Source organism: Rhinoderma darwinii, chromosome 2 (assembly GCF_050947455.1).
Source record: "Rhinoderma darwinii isolate aRhiDar2 chromosome 2, aRhiDar2.hap1, whole genome shotgun sequence".
Taxonomy (NCBI): domain Eukaryota; kingdom Metazoa; phylum Chordata; class Amphibia; order Anura; family Rhinodermatidae; genus Rhinoderma; species Rhinoderma darwinii.
Window position 1 is genome coordinate 327,305,691 of NC_134688.1, and position 26,962 is coordinate 327,332,652.

General features: G+C 44.8%; 1 protein-coding gene across 5 annotated transcripts in view; it reads right to left on the reverse strand.

Annotated features, from left to right (window-relative positions):
* Positions 1 to 26,526, reverse strand: part of NFYA (nuclear transcription factor Y subunit alpha) — a 38,216-nt gene extending 11,690 nt beyond the window's left edge. Inside the window, exons 1-8 of one of the 5 annotated variants that reach the window (XM_075853632.1) lie at positions 26,399 to 26,526; positions 8,548 to 8,650; positions 8,209 to 8,289; positions 7,020 to 7,157; positions 6,605 to 6,736; positions 6,420 to 6,525; positions 5,950 to 6,113; positions 5,694 to 5,867 (exon numbers count right to left, since the gene is read on the reverse strand). In XM_075853632.1, coding sequence (XP_075709747.1) covers positions 5,694 to 5,867; positions 5,950 to 6,113; positions 6,420 to 6,525; positions 6,605 to 6,736; positions 7,020 to 7,157; positions 8,209 to 8,289; positions 8,548 to 8,625 — 873 coding nt within the window. In that variant the 5' untranslated portion in view covers positions 8,626 to 8,650; positions 26,399 to 26,526. Of the gene's footprint in view, positions 1 to 5,693; positions 5,868 to 5,949; positions 6,114 to 6,419; positions 6,526 to 6,604; positions 6,737 to 7,019; positions 7,158 to 8,205; positions 8,290 to 8,547; positions 8,651 to 26,398 lie in introns of all 5 variants that reach the window. The other 4 variants (XM_075853630.1, XM_075853633.1, XM_075853634.1 and 1 more) reach the window with 4 other exon arrangements.
* Positions 26,527 to 26,962: the final 436 nt, after the last annotated feature.

Consider the following 26,962-nt stretch of genomic DNA (forward strand, 5'->3'; position numbering starts at 1 on the left):
GATATGGAATTCCCATAAGTATGGATTATCCCATAGAGGCATATAATTGGAGCACCCAGTAACGCCCAGTATTTTTTTGCATTCCCACCAGACCCTATGTATCAATAGCAAAGTCGGTTTTCCTTTCGCCTCCCTCCTCAGTTTATGAGACTCCATTGCCTCTAGTATATCCTCGCCCTGACTCAAATGATGCACCAGTTTCCCACTAGAGTCCCACTCTTCCCTATTCTTCCAACCTTTAAAATGTTGTGCTTGGGCGGCTAAGTAATATATCCACGCATTTGGAATAGCTAATCCTCCCTTTTCCGTTGGTAATTGTAATTTTTCCAATTTAATCCTGGGGATCCCCCTTTTCCACACTAAGTCCCTAAACAGATTATGTATTCTCCTGAACCAGTATTTAGGCAACCACACTGGGGCATTATGCACCACATAAAGAACCTGAGGCATCAGAATCATTTTAATCAGGTTTGCTCTTCCTAGCGCTGAAAGTGGTAGTCCAAGCCATATTCTGGTCTTATCTTTTAGTTTGTCCAATAATGGTTTCACATTCAGCGCAACAAAATCCTGCACCCTCCCCGAGACCTTAATCCCCAGATATTTAAATTCCTTAACACAAGGTACAGCAATTCCCCCCACCACCAGTGGCACCTCCAATGGTTTGAGTGGCAGCAATGTCGACTTACTCCAATTAATTTGAAGCCCTGAAAATTTGCCAAACCGTTCCAATATGGTCATTATCAACGGCAGTGACCGAACTATCTCTCCCAGGAATAGTAAAATATCATCCGCATATAATGCTATGCGTTCCTCCAGCTCCCCACATCGAAACCCTTCTATACCCGGATGTTGCCTTACCACATTTGCCAGAGGTTCGATCGCTAGAGCGAATAATAGCGGGGAAAGTGGACATCCCTGACGCGTCCCCCTCTCTAGTCTAAAGGAATCTGACATCCGCCCATTGGCTCGAATCCTAGCCACCGGTTCCTTATACAGCAATTTTACCCATGTTATAAAATTATTCCCAAATCCGAACCGCTCCAAAACAGCCCACAGATACCCCCACTCCACACTATCAAATGCCTTAGCCGCGTCTAAGGACAACACTGCTCTACCCTGTGTATCTGCAGCCTCTGTCTGCAAATTCAAGAATAATCTTCTTAGATTGACTGCTGTAGATCTTGATGGCATAAATCCCGACTGATCCGGGCCCACTATCTTAGTCACCACTCTTGTCAGCCTATTAGCCAGAACCTTTGCCAAAATTTTTACATCTGCGGACAGCAGGGATATTGGTCTATAAGAATCCGGCTGTGTTCGATCTTTCCCCTCTTTAGGAATGACTACTATTGCCGCTTCATACATAGTCTGTGGCAGTCGTCCCCTGGCAAAACTATCTTGGAACACCTCTAATAACTCTGGCAGAAGCTCCCCCCCATATGTTTTGTACATCTCAGTAGGTATACCATCCATGCCTGGAGCCTTTTCATTTGCCATAGAACTCACTGCTTCCTGCAATTCCTCCAATGTAATTGGCTCTTCCAGCCTCTCTCTCCTCCTCCCCTAAGGTAACCCACTCCATTTCCTCTAGATAGTCTGTCAATAGATCTTCCGGATAATCTACCCTCGTACGATACAGCTCAGTATAGAAGGACTTCAACACATCCAGTATGTCCCCTGTTTCTCCAACCAGTGTCCCCTCTTTATCCTGCAATTGGTGAATGAACGCACCCTCCCGCTGAGGCCTAGCCATATTTGCCAACAATCTGCCCGTCATTTCCCCCTCCTCATAATATTTTTGCTGCAAAAACAACCTTTTATTAGCTGCCTGTTCCAGTTGATGTTCCTTTAGTAATTTTAGGGCTACCTTCCACTGGGCCTTAGTTTCTGCTGTATTATTAGCTACATGAGTCTCCTCGGATAATGTCACCCTTTCCAGTAGATGTTTTCCCACCTGTCGTGATCTATTTTTAATGGTCGTGATTTCCCGGATATACACCCCCCTGATATTCGCCTTCATAGCATCCCATAAGATATCTATAGGTACCGTACCTTTATTAAACTCAAAGTACTCCTGCAAGCTCGCAGTTATTATCTCCTCCCCCACTAGTCGTATCCAGAACGGATTTAGCCTCCAATGCAGTCTTAGCCCCCCTATCTGCGGACTAGTTCGAACTTTCAATATCATTGGGGAGTGATCAGACAGTGACCTTGGCAGATATTCCACCCCTTCCACACACTCAATCCCTAACCCGTTACTAAACATCAAATCTATTCTAGACAACGATCCATAAGTAGATGACACACAAGAATATTGCGTAGTAGAGGGCCACTTTGCCCGCCAAATATCCGTGTACCCCACCTCTATCATGTACTTCCCAAACCGCGTCAGAACAGCCTCACCTACCCCCCCCCCCTTTTGGAAATTTATCACGTCTTATATCCATTACATTGTTGAAGTCTCCCATAAGTATAGTCGGGACCATCGGCCAACTAGCCAGCCTTTCCAACACTTCTCTTATTGGAACCACCGAGTATGGGGGAGGCACATACAGTACCACAATTATACATTCCCAATTAAACAACTTACAATGTGCCCCTACATATCTGCCCTCTCCATCTTTAAAGGAAGCCAAACAGCAAAAAGGTACATCCCTATGAACCAGGAGACTAACCCCCCTTGAATATATGGAATGATAGGAGTGAAAGCTGTGTCTAATCCACACCCTATGTGCCTGTTGCACAGTATGAGCGGTAAGATGCGTTTCCTGTAGTCCCATCACTCCAGCAGACTGCCCTTTCAGAAAGTCAAATATAGCTCGCCGTTTTGTTGCCTCTCCCATACCTCTCACATTCCAGGACAAAAGATTTACCCTACCCCCCATCTATCCATTTTTTTTATCTGACAGAGGCCATTACCCTTTAATCCAGTGCCAATCAGAGCGTACTGCATTTCCAACTCCCTTTCCCTCCAAAACATTCTCCTCCCTCCACCCCCCTCCCTAGCCCGTCCAACATTCCAGAAACTTACCCTCCAAAGAGGGCCCGGGCTGGTGAAGAAATCTCCACCAATGTGACTGTTCAGCTTCCCATTTACACTGCAGAAACACATCTTTTCCCACAATATAAACCTGAGAACCACAAACCTCCCGCCACCTTACTACCATAGACATATAGCATTTTAGTGACTCCAACATCTTCAATTAACCTGACATCTCTGTCTTTCCTTCAGCATTATAAACCTAGAGGCTGCAGCCCCAAATTAGAACAGTAAATAAAATGCAGAAAAAACAATGCCTTATTCCCCTGTGCGGCGCATCCTCCTTTTTCATAGTAAGCAGAGTCCCCTCTTCAACCATCCACCTGATAATCACGCAGCAGCTTCCTCTCGATTCTGACGAAGGCGATCCTCGTGACTGTCCAGCCATCTTAACGCATCTTTTGAGTTCTCAAAAAATTGTACAGATCCCAGCGCCGCAACTCGAAGTTTCGCCGGGTACAACATGGAGTATTGAACACGCAGATCCCTCAGTCGTCGTTTGATATCCAGAAATTGCATCCTTCTTTTCTGGACCTCTACAGAAAAATCCGGGTAAAATGACACTTTCACACCATTCACCCGTATATCCTGCTTTTCCCGGGCCTGGCGAAGAATTAAATCTCTGTCCTTATAATGAAGCAGCTTTACCAGCACAGGTCTTGGCGGCCGTCCAGGTGGACCCGGGCGAGTTGGTACTCTATGGGCTCTTTCCACCGCAAACAATGGTGTCAACGACTCCTTGCCAAACACCTCCAGTAACCATTTTTCGAAATAGGAATCCGGATTGGACCCTTCCACTTTTTCGGGTATTCCCACCATCCGTACGTTATTGCGACGTAAACGGTTCTCCAGGTCATCCGTTTTAGATAACAGATAAGTAACATCCACAGCTACCGCATTTACATCTCTCCTCATGGGCAGCATTCTGTCTTCCACATCACTGACTCTACCTTCCACCGCTGTTGTACGCTCCGACACCTTCTGCAGATCGTGCCGTATTATGGAAATATCCTCCTTTATTCCGCCCACCTGGCAAGTGAGTTTAGCTAGCATGGCATTACATAGGCTTACCGCCGAAAAAACATCTGCCAACGTAGGCCCAGGCTTATTTGAATTGTGCGGGCCTCGATCCAGCCCTCCTCCTGAGCTGCCTGCAACATCTTCTCCATTCTCCTCCTCTGAGTCCACCTGTGCCCGCAGCGGTTCATATCTGGACCCGGAGCAGCCTGCCTGCTTTTTCCCTCCTCCTGTCATCTCTCCTCCAGCATCTGCCTTCACGGGTGTCTTTCTGGCAAAGCGCTCCAGTCGGGATGCCGCCGCCCCTCTCAAGTCTCTGCTCTCTGCCATCACGCACATGTCGGCGCCATCTTGTAATCCCAGCTCACCTTCCTCTGCCGCCTTAGACTTCCTTGAACGGGTCATTACAGCCTCCAGATTCTACAGAATAGTGTCACCAGGTTCTCCTCCTTCTCCCCTCTCTGCACAGGTATGTCTTTGTTAGAGGAATTTAGCCACAGGATGTGTTTCAGGATATCGGCAGCGGGAGCTCCGGTTCCTGCGTCTGCTCACATATGCCGCTAAGCCACGCCCCCCCGATTTCCATTCTTACCACCAAAATGCTACAGCATCTGTTGTAGGAACCGGAGGTCAGTCTCTCAATGCAAGTCTATGGGACTATAGACCCTCGATGAAAGTCTCATAGCCTTGCTTCATAAAATGGAGAATTGCTTCTTTAAAGAGAACCTTTCACCTGCCCATACATGTGCAGCTGAGTGCAGCATGTAATAGGCAGGGCTTCACAAACATGGTCTCACTTTACATTTTTTTTTATGCCATCTTCCTCCGTTATTTACATATCGGTGCCATTATATTTGGCACCCGATATGTAAATAAGCCCCTGTACTGTCAATGGGGCGGTTCAATCTAACTAAATGGCAAGGGGGCGTGATATCTTCGCTCTGACACTGTCCAATCAGCTGCGGACAGTGTCAGGGCGGCTTATGCTGTGTTCCCTCCCGCAAGAACACACACAGACAGAGAGCGCTCTCTGCAGAACCACCAGTCTGTGTTCTCGCGGGAGGGAACACAGCGCAAGCCGCCCTGACACTGTCCGCAGCTGATTGGACAGTGTCAGAGCGAAGATATCACGCCCCCTTGCCATTTAGTTAGATTGAACCGCCCCATTGACAGTACAGGGGCTTATTTACATATCGGGTGCCAAATATAATGGCACCGATAAGTAAATAACGGAGGATGATAGGAAAAAAATGTAAAGTGAGACCGTGTTTGTGAAGCCCGGCCTATTACATGCTGCACATGTATGGGCAGGTGAAAGGTTCTCTTTAAATGGAAAGAGATACGCATCCGGCAGCATGAGGCTGCCACTGACCACCTTAACTTAAAAGAAAACAGGCTCCTCGTTGTCCGAATAGGTGGGGGTTCCCACCTGTGATATCCTGTGGATATGCCAGAAATGTCTGAGATAGGAATATCCCTTAAAAAAAAAAAAAAAAAAGGTATGAAGTAAAGATTCCTACCTCGTGAAGAATACTTTGTGTGCCCTATTATTCATGATAATCTACTGGTACATGAAACATGGTTTATATCTGTACTGTCAACGACCTTCTATGCCGTGTCACATATAAGTACTCACTCTCCTTTCTTTGGGAATTTTGCCCTCAGCCTCCAATTTGGCTCGGGCCTGGCGCCTCTTCAAAATTCGATGATATTGCTTGGCATTTACATATAACGGTTCCTCTTCCATCATCTCCGCTCCTGGTAAAGGGATTCTTTGCAAAGCAGGCACAGAACTTGCACCAGGGACCATCTATATAAGCAGAAGACTTATTGAATAAGCTGGGCAGGCACCAGCATTAGGAAACAAAATAGAAATACATCCTCGTACATACCATAACCATGCCCCCAGAGTTCATCACATTTCCAGTCACAGGTAGAGTAACCGTCACAGTTCCTTGACTATTTGTTGTATTGGTGTTTCCTCCGGCCTGAACAATCTGGGCTCCTGCCAAGCTGGCAGCTGGTATGGTAATCATTCCTGTAACAGGGACTGTCACTTTAGGAAACAACACAAAACCGGAAACAGAGGGACAAAGAAAGGGAGGTCACATAATTAATTCCCGGGAACCTCTAGTGTTCACCATGGAAAAGCAGACTAGCATAGATATATTGTAAAAAGGAGGAAATGTTATAGTCATGGGGAAAATAAATTACAATTGGCGCATTTAGAGAAGCAAAGCGCATAATCAAAGTAAAGTTTATAAAAAAAAAAAAAAAAAAAAAAAAGGAGTGGAATATTATAAAGCAGGAATCGAGCATCCAGCTGATTAGATGTACAAATAAAATAAAAAGAAGGACTTACCTTGCTGTAGAATTGTACCATCAGCATTTACTGGCTGGTAAACGATGGTTTGCCCTTCTGCGGTTTGTGCTACCTGCTGACCCTGAATAGCTATTTGCTGCTGACCCTGGATAAAAATAAGAATAAAAGTGACATAGAAGTTCTAAACCTAAAACGCAAAGAACTTCAAAGTCAACAGTCCATACCTGACTCTGCCCCGCTGTAACCGCAGTCTGTGGTTGTTGAATGATTATTTGTTGCGGCTGACCCTGCTGTGTTTGCAACTGAACAGCTTGCCCTCCTTGGATCTGAATCTGCCCTGGCTGCACCAACTGTATCTATTAGCAAAAAATAAATAAATAAATAAATATATATATAAATGATACTTTCAACCATATTTTGAGCACACAATTGTGTTTTCTGCAAATCCCCCTCAAAATAGAAAACAATACATATATTTTTATATAAACATAACCTTCTGACAGTCCATGAACATGGTGTGAAAGGGGCCTAATAATGAATCTACATAAGCAGTGCCTCTTCAAGCAGTCAGTTTGTCATTCAAGTTCTCAGCGTTTTGCGTGGCATAAATAATAAATTCTTACAGCCCATTTAACCTACCTGTTGTAGTCCTTGAGTTCCAGGGACTTGCATAAGCGTTTGACCTTGCCCACCCATTGCCTGAACCATAATTGGTTGACCAGTAGAAGTAATCAGTTGTCCCCCACTGACTTGTACCATGAGCGGCTGGCCTTGTACCTGAATTAACGCAGTAAGGTGTTATGCAAGAAAAAACAAAATCAGCAAATTATTGCAATACAAGAACAATATAAGACTACTAAGTGACATTTTAACTCTGGTTATGTAGAAAACAATATGACTTTGTCACCATATATGTGCCATCATAATAATGCAGATGTTGCCGTCCACCCACCATTTAAGTCCTTAAAAAAATAAAAAAAAAAAGGGGGGGGGGGGAGTGGTGTCTAATTTCATCTGGACAGGGCGATCGGAAAAAAATTGCTCTTAGGAAAAGTATGCGACTTATATGTTATTACTACATGGAACAAGAACAAACCAGGTTATTCTATGGCCTAGACCAGGTTACGGATTTCTGTAATCTACTTTAAAATAAAGCTCTATGTTCCCTAATGAGAAACGGTCTCCCTTGGAAGCTGTATAAAGTACTCAAATTACAGAGGTACAAAGTACCCTATTTTTAATATTTGCATATTTTTCCTTTTTATTGGTACCCGGCTGGTCACCATTTCTTACTTTATTTTTGTATTGTCAGGAGCGTTGCCTGTAAGTTCCTTTTGAACTGCAATCATATCTAGTAAGTTGGACTAATGTGTATTTTTTCTCTCTTTTTGTCATACCTTATGTCTTAGCAATATTGTGTACCTGCTTTTATGCTGTATTTTCTTCTCATTATTACTTAAAAATCCAATAAAATGTATGTGCTTAAAAAATAAAATAAAAGTAGCTCTATTGTATCTGGATTTCACCTGAACAAAGAAGCCTCTGGTAACAATGTGCTTTAAAAAGTAATACATACACAGGAACATCACAATGCATCACAACAAGAATTGCACAATGATAAAATGGAGAGGGCAGATTGAGTCATGCAAAATTGGAAAGCAGGAGTCTCATAAACCATGCCGAATGTGCCATGTACCATTTCATGCATGAGACATTATACATACACTAAATAAGAAGTACAAAGAAACGGTGCCTATGTTTTTACACAAGACCGAGGAGGCAACAACAAATGGCATGAAGCACTCATGCATTCGCCAGACACAACTACCTGGAGGGTCTGTACTTGCTGTCCAGAGGCTGCTCCCACTTGAGCCTCGGTCTGTAACTGGACAGCAGTAACTGCACCAGGCTAAGAAAAAGGGGAAGGAACAAGAAAAGATAGCCTGACCATGAGAGTGTACCAGCGTGGAGAATGGAAAGAAACATTTTTTTCAACCATATTCCTTCTCTACTAAGATTTTTCTCACTAAATAAAACAGTGGATGGGTCATACTTAAGATGGATTGGGTAATCTACAATATCACAAAGAGAAGCAATAACAAAAACAGGCTTTCAAAAGATATATGTTAACACCATCATATCACCATGTACAAGTTTAGGATCTCACCTGTTGCTGCTGGATCTGCCCGGCCTGGACAACAATCTGTTCTGGAGAGCCATTGCTGCTTGTTGTGTACTGTTCCATCTGCAGTCCTACAGTCTTTGAGTATCTAGAAAAATAAAATAATTAAAACAATGTACAAAGGGGAAAAACACCTTAACCCTTTCAAGACCAAGCTCATTTTGGCCTTCAGGACCAGCCCCATTTTTTCAAATCTGACATGTGTCATTTGATGTGGTAATAACTCCGGAATGCTTTTGCCTATCCAAGCGATTCTGAGATTGTTTTCTCGTGACATATTGTACTTTATATTAGTGGAAAAAATTGGTCAATAAATTCATTGCTTATTTGTGAAAAACACCAAAATTTAGAGAAAATTTGCAAAAATTATGATTTTTCTGAATTTAAAACGTATCTGCTTGTAAAACAGATAGTAATACCACACAAAATAGTTACTATTTCACATATTCCATATGTCTACTTTATATTTGCAGCGTTTTTTGAACATTATTTTATTTTTCTAGGACATTACAAGGCTTAGAACTTTAGCAGCAATTTCTCCCATTTTCAAGAAAATTTAAAAGGCGATTTTTACAGGGACCAGTTCAGTTCTAAAGCGGCTTTGATGGCCTTATGTACTAGATAGACCCCATAAATCACCCCATATTAAAAACTGCACCCCTCACAGTATTCAAAACAGCATTCAGAAAGTTTCTTAACCCTTTAGGCGTTTCACAGGAATTAAAGCAATGTAGAGGGGAAATTGACAAATGTTATTTTTTTTGCTGCAATTCATTTGTAATACATTTTTTTTCTGTAACACAGAAGGTTTTACCAAAGAAATGCAACACAATATTTATTGCCCAGATTCTGCAGTTTTTAGGAATATCCCACATGTGGCCCTAGTGTGATAATGGACTGAAATACCGGCCTCAGAAGCAAAGGAGCACCCAGTGGATTTTGTGGCCTCCTTTTTTTTAAATATATTTTAGGCACCATGTCGGGTTTGAAGAGGTCTTGTAGTACCAAAACAGTGGAAATCCCCCAAAAGTGACACGGTTTTGGAAACTGCACCCCTCAAGGAATTTAGCTAGGGGTATAGTTAGCATCTTGACCCCACAGGTCTTCTGTTATATTTATTGGAGTTTGCCTGTGAAAGTGAAAATCTACTTTTTTTCTGAAAAAATATAAAAAAAAATAATAATATTTGCAAGGAATAAAGAATAAAAAGCACCCCAGAACTTGTAAAGCTACTTCTCCTGATTACAGTAATACGCCATATGTGGTAATAAACTGCTGTTTGGACCCACGGCAAGACTCAGAAGGGAAGGAACAATATTTGGCTTTTGGAGCTCAAATTAAGCTGGAATGGTTTTCGGGTGTCATGTCGCATTTGCAAAGCCCCTGAGGTACCAAAACAGTGGAAACCTCCCAAAAGTCCCTTTAGCGTACTGGAACGAGCGATCATTAGGTCGCTGGTACAATACATTAGTATAATATAATTTTACAGGCTCCTGTAACAGCGCGATCGCTGTTCCTGTCCATTAGTCCCGGGTGTCAGCTGTAATACACAGCGGACACCTGCTGAATATGGTGCGGGCGCAGCGCATGAGCCCGCTCCATATATAACCCCCCGCACCACGACATGCTATTAAGTCGTGGTGCGCGAACGCGTTAATGCGCAGCGGATGGTGCAAAGTGAAAATTACAATTTTCCACTGATATGCCATTTTAATGCACAATATGTTGTGCCCAGTTTGTGCCACTGAAGACAAATACCTCATACAATGTTGAGCGGGTTCTCCCGGATATAAAATATCATATATGTGGACGTAAGCTGGTGTTTGGGCACGCTGTGGGGCTCAGAAGGGAGGGAGCGCCATTTGGCTTTTGGAGCGCAGAGTTTGCTTGGTAACTGTTCTGTTTGGGGTTTTGCTGGTATTTCAGTTTATGATGTGGGGGTATGTGTAAACTGGGCAGAGTACATCAGGGCATAATAAGAGGGTATAATAATTCGGTAAATAAATAATAATTCGCAGATATGTGGCCAATGTCGCACTGATAAATGGCGCCCGATCTTATCAGCTTTTAGACACTGCACAATTTCTGTCGCTATATTCTGAGAGCCAGAACTTTTTTTATTTTTTCTTCACCGGAGCCGTGCGAGGACTTATTTGTTGCGGGACAATCTGTCGTTTTCATTGGTACCATTTTAGGGTACATGTGATTTTTTTTATCACTTTATTAGATTATTTTGGCAAGCAAAGTGACAAAAAAACAAATTCTGACAATGTTCTATGTCTTTTTTTTTTTTACACTTTTCACCGTGTGCTATAAATGACATTTTACTTTATTCTGCGGGTCAATACGATTACGGCGATACCAGATGTATATCGTTTTTTTTCATGTTTTGTGGCATTTGCGCAATAAAATCACTTTTCGATAAAATTATTTATTTTTTGTGTCGCCATATTCTGAGAGCCATAACTTTTTTATTTTTCAGTCAAAAAAGCTATGTAAGGGCTTGTTTTTTGCGGGACGGGTTGTAGTTTTTATTGGTACTATTTTAGGGTACATGCTACTTTTTTGATCACTTTTTATTCTATATTTTGGGAGGGTTGATGAAATTTTTTTTTGTGTTCACCGTGCGGGAAAAATAATATTATAGTTTAATAGTTTGGGTCGTTGTGAACGCGGTCATACCAAATATGTGTACTTTTTTTTAACATTTTCAATTTTTTCCTATAATAAAAGACTTAGGAAAAAAAGCATTTTTTGTTTTTGTAACTTTTATAACTTGTTTTTACACTTTTATTACTTTATTTTTTACTTTTTACTTGAAGACTGGCAGTACTGATCGCTGCTATAATACATTACACTACCTAGGTAGTGTAACGTATTATAAACTGTCAGTGTGACGCTGAGAGTCACACTGACAGGAAGCTTATGAGGACCGGCCTCCGGCTGGTTCTCATAGGCTGCTGTGCATGGCAGACCCGGGGGCCGTTGTATGGCCTCCGGTTCTGCCTTATAACCGATTGCAGCACCTGCAATCGGTCCCCGGGAAAGTTTGTTGTAGCACCAAACTTTCCAGTTCGTTGCTACAACAAACTTTCCCTGCGATCACATGACCGGGACCTGAACCAATTAGGTCCCGGTCATGTCTCCGGGACCAGAGGCAGGGGTTAACAGAGCGATCCGGGTGTCAGCGCTACTCTGAGACACCCGGATCGCGCTTTTAACACCCACCGTGAATTCACGGCGACGTGAATTTACTGTGGGCTGTCGGGAAGCGGTTAAGGGCCAGTTCACACTGAGTTTTTTTTTACGCAGAAACTGCGTCGGAAAACGTGACAAAAAACGTCCGAAAATGCCTCCCGTTGATTTCAATGGGATGCGGAGGAGTTTTTTTTCCTGCAAGCAGAAAAACCGGCTTGCGGGAAGAAGGGACATGCCCTATCTTCTGGCGTTTACGCCTCTGACATCAATGGGAGGCAGAGAAAGCGTAATTTGCTGCGTTTTATGGCCGCGGACGAAAAATGCCATGCAGGCAGAGGAAAATCTGCCTTAAAATTCCAAACGCAATTTTGAGGCAGATTTTCCTCCTGCAAAAAAACGGTGTGTGAACCCAGCCTAAGGGGGTTTTCCCATCTTGGACATTTATGGCATATCCACAGGATATGCCATAAAAGTCTGATAGATGCGGGTCCCACCTCTGGGACCCGCACCTCCCTCTAGAACGGATGCCCCCCTAAACCCTGTTCTAGTTTACTCGGCTTTGCTGCCTCCTGTTAGAGTAATTCGTATGCATTATCAAAGTATCTGCATTATATTTAATGAGATATATGTTTTAAGATTCTCTTAAAAGACATTCCCCACCATTTGAATACATAGGATAAAGATGAGGTCATCAGGTATTCCAAACTAATGACTACCAGATGTTCTTGAAGGGATTCAAGGAGGAAGAATCTTGTTAGCTTATATAGAAGTGGACTACACATTGTATACTTGGCAGCATCTGATTGGTTAGGCCCCATGCACACGAACGTAAAAACTCCCGTAATTACGGGCCCATAGACTTCTATTGGCCACGGGTACCTCCCCGTATGCTTACGGGAAGGTGCCCATGCCGTTGAAAAAGATAGAACATGTCCTATTTCAGGCCGTAATTACGGCACGGGCAGCCCATAGAAGTCTATGGGGCTCCCGTAATTACGGGTGACTACGTGTGAGCACCCGTAATTACGGGAGCGTTGCTAGGTGACCTCAGTAAATAGTCACTGTCCATGGTGCTGAATGAGTTAAACGATCGGCAGTAACTGTTTCAGCACCCTGGACAGTGGCTACCGATCAGAATATAGATAAAGCTGTAAAAAACAAAAAACAAAAAAACGTTCATACTTACCCAGAACTCCCTGCTGCTTCTTCCAGTCGGCCTCCTGGGATGACGTTACAGCCCATGTGACCGCTGCAGCCAATCACAGGAAGCAGCGATCACATGGACTGCCGCGTCATCCAGTGAGGTCGGACTGGATGTCAGGAGAGGGACGCATCACCAAGACAACGGCCGGGTAAGTATGAATTTCTTTTACTTTTATTACGGAAAGGGCTGTCCCTTCTCTCTATCCTGCACTGATGGAGAGAAGGGCTGCCGATTAGTGCAGTGCAATTTTGCAGCCAAAAACGTGCCCGTAAATACTGGTGCAATACGGGTCGAATACGTGTGACCAAGGACCCGTATTTACGCCAGTATTTATGGGTGGACAAAAATACGGTCGTGTGCATGAGGCCTTAATGTGTGTTAAGTGAAAGCATGAACCTATAAATAAAGGCTCTGTTCACAGCCATTTTAGCTTTCTGTACACCAAGCCATTGTATGTGCAATCATTCCCGATCAGTAATTCTTGTTAATTTGAATGACTCGTGGACAAATTCTGGTATCGAGAAAAGGAACTCAAGAATGATGGAGTTCACTCTAACACTCCCGGCCACTTCCTCGTTAGGTGGTCGGGAGTTATGGAAACAGCCGAGTGCTCAGTGAGCTACGCATAGAAGTAAATGTGAGTTAAACAGCATAGCACGGCGAGATACGCCGTTTCCGTAACAGCCATTCATATCCTGTGGATATGCCACAATTGTCCAAGATGGAAAAACCCCTTTAGGATTCCCCAACCTTAGGCCTGATAAAAAATAATCTATATATATATATATATATATATAAGAGAGAGCGCACGCACAGCTCCACCTCGGAACAAAAGAAAAATTCACATCCAGTATGACATCGGCAGTGTCGAAGCTGCGCTCGCGCATGCGGTCCTCTCTCCAGAACTTGTAAGACAGTGGTGGCATGATCGAGAGGGATCACACATCACAAGCGGATACTGTCCGTAGCGGATTGGACAGTGTCAGATTGCTAAGTATAACGCCCTCCAGCCCTTCCCATGAAAAGTAACTCCCCACTGACAGTACAAGGGGTAATTTACATATCAGGCGCCAATAATAATGGCACCGATATCTAAAAAACAGAGAAGGCTAGATAGGTAGTTTAAAGTTCCCCAGGGTCTGTGCAGCAGTGCCTATAACATGGTACACTCAGCTGCACAGGTCTGGGGTACTGAAAGGTTCTCTTTAACCCCAGACCTGGGAAGAGTGGGACGCTGGTATAAAAATTATCCAGGTAGAGTTGGTAACTCTGGTCCAGCAGTGGGTGCACCAAATCCCACACAATTTTTGCGTTAACTCCCAGTAAGGGGGGGGGGGGGGGCAAAACTGGAGGCTGAATACTGGTGTCCTACCCTTAAAAAAATCCTAAATTTGTAAGTATACCCTGATACACTCTCGCACAACTTATATATTTTCACGCCATACCTGGCGGAATTGAAGCCTCCTTTTAAAATGTACCAGGGACTCAAACAGAAATACACTTCTCGGGGGTGTATGCTTGGGCAAACCGGGCACTGAAATGGTCTAATAGGGGTCTCAGTTTATACAAACGGTCAAAACTGGGGTAATCTCAGGGTGGGCACTGCTGTATTGCCTCATAATGCATCCTGGACATGACCATGCAGTAGATCGGGGTGAGGTATAAGAGTACTAGTGATGTCACGATAACAGAATTTGGACTTCGATACCGATACTGTGTAGTATTGCGATTTCGATAACGAAATGATACTTTGCCAACAGTAAAAAAAAAGTTCTTCCATTTTCTGATGTGAGGCACGTGGTGTGATGAATTTTGAATGTGCCTCACATTAGTAGTAATTAACCCCATCATGTTTCCCAGTCATAATGGGTTAATGAGTGAGGTACATGATTGGGTAATTACTATTAATGTGAGGCACATGGAGGTTAAATTAATCACAATAAGGACTTATTCACACGGACGTGTCCGTTTTGCGCGCGCAAAACACGCTGCGTTCTGCACGCGCAAAAGATCCGTGTGGCATCAGCAAATGGTGCGTGGCTGCGTGATATTCGCGCAGCCGGCATCATTATGACACTCTGGTTGGGGGTTTACAAACAGAAAAGCACGAGGTGCTTTTCTGTCTTCATTCATTCTTTTTACTACTGTTGCGCTTATCACGCACGGCACCCGGAAGTGCTTCCGTGTGCCGAGCGCGATTTGCACGCACCCATTGACTTCAATGTGTGCGTGCTGCTCGAAACACGGGAAGAATAGTACATGTCGTGAGTTTTACGCAGCGGACATACGCTACGTGAAAATCACTGACCGTCTGAACGGCCCCATTCAATTAAAGGTCCGTGCGACGCGCGAGAAAATCACACACATGTAGCAGACGTATAACACGTTCGTGTGAATAAGGCCTAAGTGAAAGAAAGCAGTTTAGCGTACACATCATAAATGACGCAAAAAAAAATTGTTGTGCAGGTTATTACGGCCACGCCAATACCGAATGTGTATACATTTATGTATTGAGACTTTCTTATTGTTTATTGTAAAACAGGTGTATGTGCAGTTGTTAGGACATACCCAAGTATGCCCTAACAACAGGAAATATGGCAAGACAGCCCTGGGGTCCTTCAATGGACCCTGGGCTGTCTGCCCATATATGGTATGTCCCTCAATCGCGTCACAGGGATTCCTGTGATGCGAACCAAGGGGCATCCCCCTTCTCATTTTCCCCTGAATGCTGCAGTCAGCTGTGATCGCAGCATTCAGGGGAATAGCAGCAGAGATGAGAGGTTTCTCTGATCTCCGCCGTTATAGAGGGGGGCTGCGGCTGTGTAATACAGCCATTGCCCTGCTCCTGACATTAAGTGCATGCGGTTAGCATGAGGTGGTGCAGCCGGCGCTGCACTAATGAGCAGCGGTTCAGGCACTGAAGACAGAACATGGGGGTGTTTTGTAGTGCGCCCACCATATTCTGTCTTCAGTAACGGCAATCATTAGCGCAGCCGCATCGCATCATCCTGACGGCGCACACTTGTCCAGGACTCAGGAGCGGGGCAATGGATTTATCACACATGTACAAACTTGAAAAAGTCAATCTCACTGAGCCCTGCCGTATTAAAATTTAACCCTGGGCTGCCTGTGTACTCAGGGATTTGGGGTCCATAATAGTCTGGTGTGGTAGTCCAAATAGGGTCACTTCGCCCAGGGGTTTCAACTGTGGTGGTGGTGGTCCTGGAGCATCTCCTAGGGGGTCCCTCCTCTTAATCACTGGATGAGGAGGTTGACAAATAAAAAAAGAGTCTCGCCATCCGACGAGTCTGTGTCAGAGGCAAGAAACGCATAGGCCTCTTCGGCAGAAATTTACCTTTGGGACATCTTTATAATTTATGTGCTTCGACACATGCAAATTGTGTGCTTAGACACGTGTCTTGTGTATTATGTATACAGCAAAAAAAAAACACTTTAGAAAACTTTGCAAGAACAAAATAAAAGTATACTTCCCTAACTACAAGCAATAGACTGCTACCTAAAACTTTATTGTTTGTTTTGTTTTTATAGAACGAGTGGACTTCCCTGACACTAAAGCTAACTAGGGCGAGGGTTCCTAACACTAAACCTAACTAGATTACATGTGAATTTCCCTGACACTAAATTAAACTACGGCGACGATTCCCTGACACTAAACCTAAGTAGTTTATTCCGAGCTTCCCTGACGCTAAACCTAAATATGGTGACGGATTCCTGACACCAAATTCCCTGACGCTATACCTAACTATTCCCTGACACTAACAACTGATTCTATGTGAACTCTACAGTGATGGATCCCGAACACTAAACCTAACTACGGTGACGGATTCCTGACGCTAACTTCCGAAGCTATATCTAATTACGCTTTTTGACGGTTCCCTGACACTAACTAACCAAAATACTAAACTAACTAGCTGCTAACTTTCTAAACTAAGCTTTTTTTTATTATATTGTATAAAGAAAAAAATAAATAAATAATCCCCAGGGACCAAGAAAGGTGGCCCTGAAGACTCAAAAGTGGTCAATGACAGAGATCCCTGACCAAAAACGTGGGTGACAAGGACAGGAGTGGGAAAAGCAAAAAAACAAAAAACAACGAATATATCGTTTGTTTTTTTTCGAAACTACTCTGCACTGACTCTCTCCACAACCACTCTCTATGACTAACTAACTCCAACTGTGCGGCAGTATCGGAGTTCAGAGCAGGAAATAATGAATGCGATCGCTGCTATTGGTTGGTCGTCACTGACTAACCAATAGCAGCGATCACGGAGGCGGGACCACTACGAGTGGTCCCGGCCACGGAGCGGTGATAGACTGCTGTCGGAAACAGCAGCCATCACAGCTCGATGAAGCGCCGGGGAAAAATGGCGATGCATTTTCCCAGGACATATTATTCCATCACTGAGCACCAACGATGGACGGAATAGTACGTCGTGGAGTGCAAAGGGGTTAAGGACACAGCCGGTTTTCAAATAATGGACCAGGCCATATCTCAATTTATGTGGTAATAACTTTGGAATGCTTTTATTTTTTCAAGCGATTCTGAGATTGTTTTCTCGGGACACAATGTACTTTAAGTTAGGGTACGTTTACACGGCCTATTTTCAGTCCGTAAAATCGGAAGCAGAACGCCTCCAAACATCTGCCCATTGATTGCAATCGGAAAAATGGCACTGTTCCGATGGGCCGTTTTTTAAGTGCCGGACACTTCTTGGGACATTTTTGGAGCAGTTTTTCATAGACTCTATACAACACAGCTCCAAAAATGGTCGTAAAAAAAGCCGCGAAAAACGCGAGTGGCTTAAAAAACGTCTGAAAATCAGGAGCTGTTTTCCCTTGAAAACAGGTCCGTATTTTCAGACGTTTTTGAGTTTGCGTGTGAACATACCCATGGTGGTAAAATTTGGTCGATACATTCAGTGTTTAAATGTGAAAAACTTATATAAATTTAAACGTATCTACTTGTAGAAACAGATAGTAATACCACACAAAATAGTTACTAGTTTGCATTTCTCATACGTCTACTTAAAGAGGCTCTGTCACCAGATTTTGCAACCCCTATCTGCTATTGCAGCAGATCGGCGCTGCAATGTAGATTACAGTAACGTTTTTATTTTTAAAAAACGAGCATTTTTGGCCAAGTTATGGCCATTTTTGTAGTTATGCAAATGAGGCTTGCAAAAGTCCAAGTGGGTGTGTTTAAAAGTAAAAGTCCAAGTGGGCGTGTATTAGGTGCGTACATCGGGGCGTGTTTACTACTTTTACTAGCTGGGCGTTCTGATGAGAAGTATCATCCACTTCTCTTCAGAACGCCCAGCTTCTGGCAGTGCAGATCGGTGACGTCACTCACAGGTCCTGCATCGTGTCGGCACCAGAGGCTTCAGTTGATTCTGCAGCAGCATCAGCGTTTGCAGGTAAGTAGCTACATCGACTTACCTGCAAACGCTGATGCTGCTGCAGAATCATCTGTAGCCTCTGGTGCCGATGTGTCCTCGCTCGTCTGACACGATGCAGGACCTGGGGAAGTGACGTCACAGCGTGATCTCTGGAGAACACGGCTGTGTCTGCACTGCCAGAAGCTGGGCGTTGTGAAGAAGTGGATGATACTTCTCTTCAGAACGCCCAGCTAGTAAAAGTAGTAAACACGCCCCGATGTACGCACATAATACACGCCCAGTTGGACTTTTACTTTTCAACACGCCCAGTTGTACTTTTGCAAGCCTCATTTGCATAAATACAAAAATGGTCATAACTTGGCCAAAAATGCTCGTTTTTTAAAAATAAAAACGTTACTGTAATCTACATTGCAGCGCCGATCTGCTGCAATAGCAGATAGGGGTTGCAAAATCTGGTGACAGAGCCTCTTTAATGTTGGCATCGTATTTTGAACACTTATTTTTCCAAGACATTAAAAGGCTTAAAAAAAAAAAAAGGCTTTTGAAAATGTGAGAAAATGCTGCTAAAGTTCTATGGACCAGTTCAGTTGAGAAACCCCCTATAAATCACCCCATTTTAAAAACTGCACCCCTCAAAGTATTCAAAACAGCATTTAAAAAGTTTCTTAACCCCTTAATGACCGGGCCTGTTTGTCACTTAATGACCAAGTCGGATTTTCAAAATCTGGTACGTCTGACTTGATCAGAGAATAACTCTGCAATAGTTTTGCATATCCAAGTAATTCTGACATTGTTTTTTTGTCACATGTTGTACTTTATTTTAGTGGTAAAAGTAAACTGATACGATTTGCGTAAATTTTAAAAATACAAAAATGAATGACATTTTGTCAATTTTTTTCCCTATTTTGAACGGAATGATTTCACATATGTATATACATACTAGGGTTGTCACGATGCTAGAATTTGGACTTTGATACCGATACTTTGTGTAGTATTGTGATTTCGATACCAAAACCTTGCCAACTGTAATAAAAATAAAAAGTTCTTCCATTTTCTGATGTGAGGCACGAGGTGTGATGAATTTTGAATGTGCCTCACATTAATAGTAATTAACCCCATCATGTTTCTCAATGTGTGAGGTACATGATGTGGTTAATTACTATTACGTGAGGTATGGAGGTTAAATTCATCACACGTCTTGCATCACAACAAGGCAAAAAAAAAACAGAGCTGATTTTTCCAGCCAGAATTTTCTAAGTAGTTTTCCACCACACGCGTTTTTTTGTGTTTTTTTTTTTTTAAGCTATCTCTTCAACAGAAAGATGGAATAACCACAAGCGTTTTTTGACAAAAAATGCGTCAAAATTAATGTAAAAAAACGTGTTTATTTCCGTCTCCCATTAATTTCAATGGGGTTTTTGAGGCGGAAAACGCCTCAAGATAGGGCATGTCGCTTCTTTTAAAACACCTCCACCTCCCATTGAAATTAATGGGAGTCAATTCCGGAAGTTTTTTGCCGCGGAAAACCTTGGCAAAAAACTGTGTGAACAGGGCCTTAGGGCTGATTCAGACGACCATGGAGTTTTTGCGCACGCAAAACACGCAGCGTTTTGCCTGCGCAAAAGCCACTTACCTGCTCCGTGAGGCAGCATCATATGATGACACGCCATTCGGATGTTTGTAAACAGAAAAGCACGTGGTGCTTTTCCGTTTACATTCATCCTTTTGACAGCTGGTGCGCGAAACAGGCAGTTGGCACGGAAGTGCTTCCGTGCGACCTGCGTGGTTTTCACGCATTCATTGACTTCAATGGGTGCGTGATGCGCGAAATACGCGGAGATATTGAACGTGCCGCGCTTTTTACGCAGCGGACAAACGCTGCGCAAAAAGCACGGACTGTCTATACTGCCCCATAGACTTCTATTGGTCCATGCGTGCCGCGTGAAAACCACGCGACCTGCACGGACGCAATTCACGGTCGTCTGAATCAGCCCTTAGTCAAAGAAAGATTTTATTATTTTTTTTACGGCGGACATCATAAATGGCACCAAAAACCTGTTGTGCAGGTTATTACGGACGCAGCAATACCAATTCGCTCCTTGGCGTTACAGCAGGGTGTCGGCTGTAACATGCAGCTGATTTCGCAGGCTCAGCTCCTGAGCCATCTTTTTGCGCGCCTTTTAGGCCCCACCTCTGGGCGGGACATAACAGGTATCCGTAATTGGCAGACAGAAGGCCATTGTTAGGCCTCGGGTCTGCTAAAGCAGCAATCTGCTAGTGAACTCCATAAACGCAGTACTCGCTTTTGCGGTCTGAAGGACCGCAAAATCAATACCATCGTGTGTATGAGGACTTCAGGTTCGCCCACAAGCAGGGTAAGCACAGCTGCAGCATACGTGGATGAAATTTTAACAAATTTTCACACTGCAAAAAAAACAACATAGAAACGCAGATTCTCAATCTGCAGCATGTTAATTTCTCTCATGCAAATGCTGTGGAATTTCCGCACTGAAAATCCAAACAGAAATTCTGCAGGCTACACTTCATATGCTACATGCACACGTTCCAAAATTTGATGCAAAAACTCTGCATCAAAACCGCAAACGAACTCCGCACTTATATTGCAGGTTTTTTTTTTAATACAGATTTAAAATTTTCATGCAAAAACAAGCGCAATTTATAGACTGGATTTGATGCGTTGCAATCTTTCCACTGTTAGAAGTGAAGGCAACATTTAGGCCTTATTCACACAGTGCAAATTTGCTGCAGCTTTTGAATGCATTTTTAAAGCCAAAACCAGAATTGGATCCAGGAGAGCAGACCTGTAAGGCCTTCCTTTCATATATTTCTTCTGTTATTCCTGGTATTGGCTTAAATAAATACATACAAAATCTGCAGCAAACCTGACCTGTGTGAATCCGGCCTTACTTTGCCTATTGGCCTCTTTTGTCCAGACTTTACTGGCGCAAAGTCCTAATCTTTCATATGCCACCAGGATGGCAGTTCTAGCTGTGACACAACCAGAGGTCTCGCCAGTTGAAATCACAGTCAGGAATGGAAACTGTGTACTTACTATATGCAGTTTCCATTCCCAACTGTGTCTTTACCTGGTGATATCTCCGGTTGTGTCACAGCTAGAACTTTGATCCTGGTGGCATATAAAAGACAAGAATCTCATCTTTCATATACCACCAGAAACGCTGTCAGCCCGAGATACGGCTATTTGAAGTGTGCCCCCTTCCCTTTAGCCCCCTTCTCTCAGCGAGCCTGCATAAAGACGGGTTTGCCTCTGCAACAGTGAGTGACAGCAAATTACAAAGGGAGACCCCTAGTGGCAGGGATTTCAAACAGGTTTTTCGAGTGGAAGCCGTAAATTTTTTAATCAAAGTGAGTTGCTGATTTGTTCGCGATCAAATATACTATGATTTCAGACTAAGTGGTTACAAAAGCTAGTGGCCGTTTAAAGAGGCCCTGTCACCAGATTTTGCAACCACTATCTGCTATTGCAGCAGATCGGCGCTGCAATGTAGATTACAGTAACGTTTTTATTTTTAAAAAACGAGCATTTTTGGCCAAGTTATGACCATTTTTGTAGTTATGCAAATGAGGCTTGCAAAAGTCCAAGTGGGCGTGTTTAAAGTAAAAGTCCAACTGGGCGTGTATTATGTGCGTACATCGGGGCGTGTTTACTACTTTTACTAGCTGGGCGTTGTGTATAGAAGTATCATCCACTTCTCTTCAGAACGCCCAGCTTCTGGCAGTGCAGACACACAGCGTGTTCTCGAGAGATCACGCTGTGACGTCACTCACTTCCTGCCCCAGGTCCTGCATCGTGTCGGACGAGCGAGGACACATCGGCACCAGAGGCTACAGTTGATTCTGCAGCAGCATCAGCGTTTGCAGGTAAGTCGATGTAGCTACTTACCTGCAAACGCTGATGCTGCTGCAGAATCAACTGTAGCCTCTGGTGCCGATGTGGCCGACACGATGCAGGACCTGGGGCAGGAAGTGAGTGACGGTCACAGCGTGATCTCTGGAGAACACGCTGTGTCTGCACTGCCAGAAGCTGGGCGTTCTGAAGAGAAGTGGATGATACTTCTCGTCAGAACGCCCAGCTAGTAAAAGAAGTAAAAACGCCCCGATGTACGCACATAATACACGCCCAGTTGTACTTAAAGGAACAGTGTCATCACAAATTATTTTTTTATATGTTAAAGATGTTAGTGCTTTATTAAAAACGTTTATATTCATTTGTGTGTTTGTGTCTTACTTTTTCTTATTTTTACACTTTTTCTTCCCTATGGGGGCTGCCATTTTTTGTTCCATTTCTGTCTGTGTCGATTAACGACACATACAGACATGGAATACGGCAGCCACAGTCCCATAGGGACTGCGAACGGCTCCCGTCCCATTGACTTCAGTGTACGGCGTCTGTGTGGGAACTGCGCATGCGCCGCTCCCACACAGTCCAATTCGAAATTGGCGCCGTCCGGCGCCATTTTCCTGTGGACCGGAAGTCGCGGCCGGACAGTAATATTACTACTTCCGGTCGCGGCTTCCGGATTTGTGCACTTGGACCAGCGGCAGCAAACGGAGAGGACGGGCCGGAGGGAGCCGCGGCGGCAGGAGCAGGTAAGAGATTTCAATGTATGTTCGTGTTTGTGTGTGTTTACTACTGTATGTAAACCTACTACGCTGTGTGTTAGCTCAAAAAATGGCGACACACAGTGTAGGAGGTTACACCGTTCAAACCCCTCGTTTATCCCGGCACTAGCCAGGATAAAGGAGGGGGGGATGCTGAGAGCTCACTAGAGCGAGGGCTTTTAACCCAATGTTGCAATGCTGCAATTTTGGGAAATAGCTCCATCTAGTGACCAAAAATGGGTAGTATTATAAATTAGAAATAATTTATAATATTTCCTGACTCGTGAAAAAAATAAAAAAAATTTGAACAATGTTTAATCACCCACACACTAAATGTTTAATTAAAAAAAAACAAACATGTTTTTCTGGCAACACCATGCCTTTAAGAAAGCCTCATTTACATAAATATAAAAATGGTCATAACTTGGCCAAAAATGCTCGTTTTTTAAAAATAAAAACATTACTGTTATCTACATTGCAGCGCCTATCTGCTGCGATAGGAGATAGGGGTTGCAAAATCTGGTGACAGAGCCTCTTTAAGTCAGAGAATTGCCTAGACTGGATACAATTGTATTCTCTTTTCAGTTGAGAGCAGGAAGATTGTGACCTTGTTCATACATTGCAGATTTGATGCAGATATTGCATTTATTTTTTAAGCCAAAACCCGGAATGGAACCTAAACATAAGGTTAAGACGCTGTCTACGTGATGGTCAGAAAAAAAAGCCATAAAATTAAAAAAAATGTGTGTTACAATCCCAAGAACTACGATCATATTCAAAGCTTACAACGCAACATGGCAAGCTTGTCACAAATTACTGTGCTTTGGTGCAAAAAATATAATAAATGAGACGAATAAAAAAAGTGCCAAAACTCCGCTGCAACAGTAGTCAAAAACAGAGCAGGGCCGAGTTAATGAATCTGCCCCAAAATATATTGGAAAGTTGTAGTGCTTTTTTTTAGGCCCCATGCACACAAACTTATTTTTGCGGCCGCAATTCACCCCATTCATTTCAATGGGCCCATGAACACGACAGTGGTTTCCATGGTCTGTGCATTGCCCGGACCGCAAAAAGATAAGACATGTCTTATTACGGCTGTATTTTGCAGTCCGGGCTTATTGAAATTAATTTGCATGGCCCGCGGGTGACACTCTGCGGACGTCTGAGCCGCAAATCACGGCTGTGCACACCACTCAGTGCATGAGGCCTTAAACCGGAACATTAGGCCACTGCAGTAAATTAAAAGGAATCTGTCATGCCCATTTATCAGCCCTCACGGAGGGCAGCATAATGTAGTGCTGTCACTTATATGCCAACGTAAAGGAGTTTCTAAGGAGGGGGGGGGGGTTGTGGCGCAATCCACAGGAGGGGGGGGGATGTGGCACTATCCACAGGAGGGGGGGGGGATGTGGCGCTATCCACAGGAGGGGGGGGGATGTGGCGCTATCCACAGGAGGGGACGGGGATGTGGCGCTATCCACAGGAGGGGGGGGGGATGTGGCGCTATCCACAGGAGGGGGGGGGGATGTGGCGCTATCCACAGGAGGGGGGGGATGTGGCGCTATCCACAGGAGGGGGGGGATGTGGCGCTATCCACAGGAGGGGGGCGGGGATGTGGCGCTATCCACAGGAGGGGGGGGGGGATGTGGCGCTATCCACAGGAAGGGGGGGGGGATGTGGCGCTATCCACAGGAAGGGGGGGGGATGTGGCGCTATCCACAGGAAGGGGGGGGGATGTGGCGCTATCCACAGGAAGGGGGGGGGGGATGTGGCGCTATCCACAGGAAGGGGGGGGGATGTGGCGCTATCCACAGGAAGGGGGGGGGGATGTGGCGCTATCCACAGGAAGGGGGGGGATGTGGCGCTATCCACAGGAAGGGGGGGGGATGTGGCGCTATCCACAGGAAGGGGGGGGATGTGGCGCTATCCACAGGAAGGGGGGGGATGTGGCGCTATCCACAGGAGGGGGAGATGTGGCGCTATCCACAGGAGGGGGAGATGTGGCGCTATCCACAGGAGGGGGAGATGTGGCGCTATCCACAGGAGGGGGAGATGTGGCGCTATCCACAGGAGGGGGGGGATGTGGCGCTATCCACAGGAGGGGGGGATGTGGCGCTATCCACAGGAGGGGGGGGATGTGGCGCTATCCACAGGAGGGGGGATGTGGCGCTATCCACAGGAGGGGGGGGGATGTGGCGCTATCCACAGGAGGGGGGGGATGTGGCGCTATCCACAGGAGGGGGGGGGATGTGGCGCTATCCACAGGAGGGGGGGGATGTGGCGCTATCCACAGGAGGGGCAGGGATGTGGCGCTATCCACAGGAGGGGCAGGGATGTGGCGCTATCCACAGGAGGGGGGGGATGTGGCGCTATCCACAGGAGGGGGGGGGATGTGGCGCTATCTCCTTGGGCACTGTACTGTTTTCAGGGGGTTTGGCCAACAAAAAAAAAGTTGACTAAGGCCCCATACACACGACCGTGCCCGCAATCACGGCCCGTGATTGCGGGCACGGCCGGCCGCTGACTGACAGCCGCATTTTCGAGCCGTGCTCCCATACAAAGTATGGGAGCACGGCCCGCAAAATGCTAAAGAACCGACATGTTCCATAATTCCCAGAACATTTCCACGGCACGGACACCCTTCCGTAGTGCTACGGAAAGGTGTCAGTGTTCAATGAAAGTGAATGGCTACGTTTTTACAGACCGCAAAAACTGAGGTTTTTTACGGTCATGTGCATGGGGCCTAATTAAGCGCATCCGTTTTTTAAACGGCCCGGCCATTAAAAACAGACAGACGGACTGGAAATGTATGAAAATTTGGAGACACTGATACAAAACAGCCATGAAAATCTGACAACGGCAAATCCTGATGTGTATTTTACAAAGTATCCAGGGAACACATTAGAATCACTGCCACAAACGTGCCAGTAGACCCACGCATGGATCAGCCCCATTCTGCCTCATGTAAATTGGATGCGGAGTGTGATCTGCGCCTAAATCCTGCAATGTGAACATAGCCTTACTGCCCCTGTGGCACCCTACAAGGAGTCCAGTCACAACACCAGGACTTGTCTAGACGTGGATTCCACTGTATCCACACAACAGCTCTCGCAGTTTACGGTTACTACAGGACGCTTCCTATCTAATACGCGAGCACTCGCATCTAGCCCACAGCGTCAACATTGTCACGGCTCTCCTCACTGCCGCCTGACTACTGGATTATGAATCTTCTTCTCCGGGAGTCATTGGCTTTGTCTTCCCGGATTGGCTATTTATGTTACTGCCTAGTACATTGGTGTTATTGGCTGTGCAGTTTAGGTCATGTTTCTCCCTCCCCGTGGTGTTATTGGCTCTCTCCCCCGGTCCTACTCACCACCTCTCCCGGTCTCGGTTCTGCTCTCCGCTCTGATTGGTTCTAGAACCGGAGCACGGAGCCCAATCAGCGCTTTGGACAAGCAAAATGGCGGAAGGACAAAGGCGCCTAAAAGCTGCACTTCCTGCGCAGGCGCAGTATACCACGCCTACTTAATTGCGCAGGCGCATGATGAGAATGTTTTGATCCACCATCGGCACAAATTATTCGAGCATGCGTATTGACCACTTTTTCTGTGGAATGTTCTTGGAGAATACTACATCCGCCGAGGAGGTGGGACTTATGGAGTCTTGCCTCCTTGTCGGTAACGCCGGTCAAAATGTCATTGCTAGAAGGGGGAAAAAAATAGGGAGGGAAACTGCTCTCCTGACGCATATACGCGTAACAATTGTGGCGACTTTGGAGTAGTGGTTTACTACGAGTAGTATTAGTAATATACAGCCGCTGATATAAAAGAGTGCAGAGCGCGTAACATGGCGTCTCTATATCAGCCCAATATACGTTTAATTTAGAAATAAGCTAAAACATACTATTTTTGCTTTTTATATAAAACATGCACAAGAT